The 6,618-nt window shown below is 37.0% G+C and overlaps 1 protein-coding gene across 1 annotated transcript in view; it reads left to right on the top strand.

The window, feature by feature from the left end:
- The window catches only part of XRN1 (5'-3' exoribonuclease 1), a 181,961-nt gene that overhangs the window by 167,935 nt on the left and 7,408 nt on the right, over positions 1-6,618 (top strand). The window contains exons 38-40 of the mRNA XM_042782538.1: positions 1,770-1,951; positions 2,567-2,680; positions 2,777-2,879. Coding sequence (XP_042638472.1) covers positions 1,770-1,951; positions 2,567-2,680; positions 2,777-2,879 — 399 coding nt within the window. The remainder of the gene's footprint in view (positions 1-1,769; positions 1,952-2,566; positions 2,681-2,776; positions 2,880-6,618) is intronic.

Genomic DNA, 6,618 nt, shown 5'->3' with positions numbered 1-6,618 from the left:
CAAAAAAAAAAAAATACATTGACCTGTGTCACTTTAGTTTTGTGTATTTCACTTTACATAAATTATATTTTAATAAAATGCATTAAAAAAATTTCTAAGGCTGTAAATTTTTCTCCCATGGAGTGGTTAGTGGGTTCCAACCTTTCAATTAGTAGTAGCCCAGCACTTTAACCACTGTGTTACCCGGGCTTCTTCTGGCACATAAACCAAAAAAAAAAACAAAAACGAACTCACTACCATTGAGTCTATTCCCACACATAATGACCCCCATTGGATTTCCAAGGCTGTAAATCTTTATGGGAGTAGATTGCCTGATCTTCCTTATACAAGGCAGCTGATAGGTTTGAACCACTGACAGCCAACTGCCTCGTCCACTACGCCACCAGAGCTCCTTTCTCACACATTCTAGGTGCTAATAATTAATATCTATTATGTTAAAACAAGGAGCTCTGGTAGCTTAGTGCCTAAGGCACTTGACTGCTAACCAGAAGGCTGGCGGTTCAAACTCACCAGCCACTCCTCAGAAGGAAGATGGGGCAATCTACTTCCGTAGTGATACTGCCTTGGAAACCCAAGGAGGGGTCACTGTGAGTCAGGTCTGACTCGACGGCACATAACAACAACAACATGTTAAAATAACCAACATAAAGGCTATAAATAATTAATGGAAGCAGATGTTGAAAAATGGTTACCCATGAACGCTGGAGCACAGCATCTGGCACATTGTTGGAATTCAGTAAACGTCCATCATTGCCTCTCTCTCCCCTACAATTTAGTAATGATCTGCTAAAGTCTTTTCAGGAAGAATGACTAATATAAAAGTGAAAGGAAATAGAAATTTCTCTGAAAAATAAAAAAGTTTTTGAATAAGCAGATCTCAGATTATTAAGAATGAGAACCCAGAACAAAATCAGAGCCTAGCCCCATTTAAACTCCAGTAAATATTAGGATAAATAATTAAAAATTGTAAGAACTCTTAGGAAACCAATTATTTATCAGTAGTGATACACTTACTCTGAAATAGAGCAAAATAAATGTTTAAAACAAAATTGGGTAAAGATGATTCCACTATCAAAGAAAAGTAGTTTTTAGTTTTATATCAGTATAGTAAGAAAGCTTTTAGACTTTGGAGGCTAGTGCCCTGAGTCCAGCCCCCATCACAGAAGTTACTAACTCTGTGTTAGGCAAGCCACTTAACTTCTAAGTCTATAATTGTAAAGGGTTTGGATTCATTTTTCACAGAGGAACACTCTTATCCTGTTTGTTGATAATAAAAAGCATGTAATTTCAGAGTTTTTCAGTCCTGTTCTATGTAAAAATACCTAAAAGGCTTAATTTCAGAAGAACTTCTAAGAAACATCATTTTGGACTGATGAAAAATTTGTCCATGTGTCTTGGAATGTAAGTGGGATTGTGAGAAGTAGCCTAAAGCCAAAGCCTCAAAACTTAAGAATTATAAATCAATTCAAGAAAGCTATTGTTCACATTTTGCTGTAATAGTACCATATAGTCATTCATTACACAAGGTGTTAATTTTTGACAGTTACATATCATATTTTACAATCTGATTGAATTTACAATCATCTGAAAATCTTTATTGATATCTCTGTGATTTTAGGCAATACTGAATAGTGCCTGTATTTGCTTCATAGGTAATTTTCATATTTTAGCAATTTCTTGTTTTTCTGCCTATACAACCCTACCTACAATAATTAGATCATTTGAGATGCCATTTTATTGATATAGATATATTCTCTTCTCATTTGTAGCATCTTACATGAACAAGTCTCACAGTGCTAATGAGTACCATCATGCTCAGTCTATGGACAGTGTGTGTTGGCCTCCTTCGAGCCAGATCCCTCCTGTGTCCACACCAGTAACTGAACTTTCTCGAATTTGTTCCCTTGTTGGAATGCCACAACCGGATTTCTCCTTTCTTAGAACACCCCAGGTATATTATACTGCCATCCTATTTATATAATTTCTTTAACACTGCACTTACATAAATTGACTAAAAATGTTTAGCTAGAAAAACATATAATGGAGCTGGGGGGGGGTTGTTTTTACTTTATAAACAGCACAGATTTATGCTTCTCATTCTGGCTATTCCATTTATGTATAACAAGAGCCTTCAAAGAGGCTGAGGGTGACATGACCTCTGTTGCATCTGTTGACATCTCTGCTGTTGCAGTATTTTGCAATATGTAAAATAATGGGCATGGCCCTGTTCCAGTAAAACCTTTTTACAAAAACAGGTGGCAGGCCTTACTTACTTACTTACTTACTTACTGCAACCTTTAGTTTAAAAAAAAAATTTTTTTTGCTGACTTTCTTTCCTTTTTTTTACTGGCTTTCATTTGTGTTAGGATGCTCACCCCTTCAACTAGCTTAGAGAATACCTTATTTTGTAAACATTGAAAGATAAGGCAACTCTTGTGAAATTTTGTGTGGCAACCCAAAATGTAAACTGGTAGTCCTTATTTGAATTCTTGAATTCTTTTTTTTACAGAATGATATCAACTTCCTAGACAAATAATTTCATAGACATTTATATTCTCTTTCTTAGACAATGACAGTTTGCCGGATAAAATTATCTAATGGTTTATTGGTACATGGACCACAGTGTCACTCTGAAAATGAAGCCAAGGAGAAAGCTGCATTTTTTGCTTTACAACAATTGGTAAGTACCATCCATGACTTCTCTATTAAATGTTTAATTAGTCTGTAGAAAGTATTTTTGTTGCCTTGTCTTACAACTTTTAAATACTTTTCATAGAGCTCATTAGGAGTGAATTTCTCTGTGCCTCTACCAATATTTCCAAATTACCCTTCTGCTGTACCACCTGGAACTATTCCTCCAGTTTTTCCTCAACCTACCGGTAAGATATTTTGCTTTTATAAATATTTATCATTGAGTTGTCATTTTTAGAAGGTTCTTCTTTAAGAAACATCTTGAGGCAACTGAAAATTCATCCAAATATCTGGGAATGTAAAAGCAGATTATGAGGAGTCAAACTGAAGCCAGAACCTATAGATACATCTAGAAATACTATTCCTCTTCTGCAGCCCCAGCGTAACGTGGGTAGGACAGTTCTTTATATTGGGCTGGCCCTTGTTCCCATAATAATTACCAACAGCTGAATTGGGGTTTAAGTTAAATATCAAAGACCAGAGACACAGGAGGAGGGCAGAGTGGGCAGTAAAAGAAACTGCCCTTAATGATAAGGGAAAAGAATAATGGAAGGGATTTTAAGCTTATCACGTTTTTTATATTCTCATGTATTTATCCTTCTTCTTCAAACAGAGTGCCTGAATTATCAAGTAGATAATTCCCTTCTTTCTGTGGCCAATTAGTGACTTCCTAATGTGCTAGAAACACTAAAACCGACAAAACAAACTCACTGCCATCATTTGGATCCTACTCATGGTGACCCCTCCTTGGGTTTCTGAGGTGGTATCATTATGGAAGTAAATTGCTTGATCTTCCTTCCAGGGAGTGGCTGGTAGGTATGAACTGCCACCTTTCTGGTTAGCAGTCAGATGCCTTAGGTACTACACCACCAGAGCTCCTAGTGGAAAGGTCACTATTGAATCAGGACTCTTTTTGTCCAGGCTCTTCTTTTGACTGACTTTGAAAAAATCATGAAACTTCTTTGGAACTCAGTTTTCTTATTTATATCAGATTGTGTCCAGAATCATTTTAAGACTAAAATTTTATGATTTTATTATTCTAAATCTTAAGTTAATTAAACATTTATTTTACCATCCAGCCTTTTTTCTGGTGACAGTTGTCTTCTCTGTATCTTAATTTTAACTTTAAAGCTAGTAATTTGTGGAGTGATTGATTGTTTTTATATTTAAGTTTAGAAAATTATTTTTCTACCTCTTTTTTATACTTGGAGTTTACTGTTCACTAATGTATGCCAGATATTGCTCCAGGAACTCTCCATATTTAATCCTCACTACAAATACTAGAAGGAGCTCTGGTAGCATAGTGCCTAAGGCACTTGACTGCTCACCAGAAGGCTGGCAGTTCAAACCCACCAACCAATCCTCAGAAGAAAGGTTGGGCAATCTACTTCCGTAGTGATACCGCCTCAAAAACCCAAGGAGGGGTCACTATGAGTTGGGTCCGACTCCACGGCACTTAACAACAACAAATATTAGAAAGGTTAATAATGCTAATTAAACAAGGTGAATTTACAACATGTAGTTGTCTCTTCTGCTTTCCCAAACTCCATTAAACTAAATAATAAAGAATTTTAAAAGTATAAACCCATAAGGACAAAGATGGAAGAGGCATCAGCAGATTAAAGACTTGAAGTGCTTTTGTGATGATATAAAGCAGTTGAAGAAGTAGTAATCAATTTAGTGTCTGTAGAAGAGGATACAAATGAGCTGTCGAGCAGAATTGCCCTACACAATTCTCAGGAGTTTCAGAATTTGAGTATATCAGGAGCTAATAGGGAAGGCAAAGATAAGGCATGCCTACAAAAAAAGAAATTGGTTGAACGTTCATACATGGAGTGATAGGGCCACCCAGGTTCTTCCCCATGTGGCCAGGCAGAAGGCAAGAGGGGTGTCCGCTGGATGAACTCCAGATATCAGGACACCAGGCACAAAGTAAATAATGAAGAATGAGGCTGGTTCCCACCCATTGTCCTACCCTTGAGATAGAAAATAAGAGAAACTCATTGACCTCCAAAGATAAAACCTACTGACCATTGGGGAATATCCCATCCAAAAGACTGACTCACTACCCAGTCACCCCAGAGTGAAGCCCTCAAATCATCTAGCCCTGCTCCCTCCTCCCACACACACACTGCTTCTAATCACAGGTTTTAATATGAATAGATACCAACCAGACTGGGAAAGATCACTAGATATTTAAGGAAGATCTCTAAAATGAAAGAAAAAAGCCAGAATGAAGAGAAATAAAAAGAACCTAAAGAAAAATATGATGTAGGAAATAAGAAAATTTCAAAGACAACTGTAATTAATCTCCTCAGTTAAATAAAACAATGTTACAACCAAACAATAAGTACAAGATCTATGAGAAAATAGTAAGTAAAGAACAAGAATTAAAATTACTAAGTCATAATATTACAATTCTGTTGACAAACCCCTAGCAAAGCCAAGGAAATGTCGGGAAGAACAAGATAAAAGGCAAAAAAATAGGAAAGTGGAGAAATTCAGAGGACCAGTGCAGAGGTTTAACACATATTTAGCGGCAGTTCCAGAAAAAGAGACCAGAGATAATGGAAAGGAGACTAAAGTGACATAGTGCCTAAGGTATTTGACTGCTAACTAGGTTCAAACCCACCAGCCACTCTTTGGAAGGAAGATTGAGTAATCTACTTCCATAGAGATACTACCTCGGAAACCCAAGGAGGGATCGTTATGAGGCAAATCAAGTGGATGGCAGTGAGTGACCCAGCTCTAAACTTGAAGGGCCTACTAGTCATTTGCACAACAAATGATTTTGACTACATTCAGATCAGAATACTAGTGATAACGAGATGTTTCTGAGAGTTCCAGAAAGAGAGGTAGGGGGAAAAGTCCACATAAATAATCAAGAATCAGGACAAAAAAAAAAAAAAAAAAAAGCCCTAATTAACAGTGGCTAGAAACTAGAAAGAAGTTAAACATTGAATGGCTCAAAATCCTGCGGCAGAATCCTTTTCATCCTAGAGTTCTCTATGAAGCCAAACTATGAATCTAGTACATGGATAGAATAAAAGACATTTTCAGACATTTTACCTCTAGTGCACCCTCTTAGGAGTCCCTGGGTAGTGCAAAGGTTAATGTGCTCAGTTCCTAACCAAAAAGTCGAAGGTTCAAATCCTCCCAGAGGCACCTTGGAAGAAAGGCCTGGTGATATAATTCTGAAAAATTAACCATTGAAAACCCTATGGAGCATAGTTCTGCTCTGACACACATGGGGTCACCATGTGTCAGAAGTAACTCAACAGAAACTTTTTTCTGGTGGCACCCTTTCTTAAGAAGCTACTGTGTTACATGTTCCAGGAAAGCCAAGAAGAGCTCAAAAAAGGAAACCATGAGACCAAAAACATAAGAAATCTTAGGATGCCCTACTGCCCAGCAGGTCTAGAAAGTAACTAGACCCAACTAGAGAAGCGCAGAGAGGTCTTGGCAAGTCTAAGTCTAAGGGAAGTTATCAGGTGCGGCATTTGGAGAAACGTTAAAAATAAGTACATAGAACACTTTTTTTTTAATGCATTTTATTGAAATATAATTTATGTACAGTGAAATACACAAAACTAAAGTGATATGGGTCAGTGTATTTTTTTTTCAGGGTTCACTCCCTTCTCCTCCCACCCCTGGTAATCAACAAAGAAAGTTCCCTTCCATATATAAACCTTTCCTTGACATTTTACAATAGTGAACTAATACTGTGTTTGTCCTTCTGTGATTGACTTATTTCACTCAGCATAATGTCCTCCAAGTTCATCCATGTTATGCAGTGTTTTGCAGATTCTACATTATTCTTTAGTGTTGCATAGTATTCCATTGTACGTGTTCACCATAGTTTGGTTATCCATTCTTCTGTTGATGTGCACTTAGGTTTGCTATTTGCTAAAACGGCGAGGAGGCCAC

This window comes from Orycteropus afer, unplaced genomic scaffold (genome assembly GCF_000298275.1).
Source record: "Orycteropus afer afer isolate SDZICR_OR568_19922 unplaced genomic scaffold, OryAfe1.0 scaffold00363, whole genome shotgun sequence".
In the NCBI taxonomy this organism is placed as follows: domain Eukaryota; kingdom Metazoa; phylum Chordata; class Mammalia; order Tubulidentata; family Orycteropodidae; genus Orycteropus; species Orycteropus afer.
The sequence above is the reverse complement of the archived record's forward strand: the minus strand, read 5'-3'. Positions and strand labels throughout refer to the sequence as shown.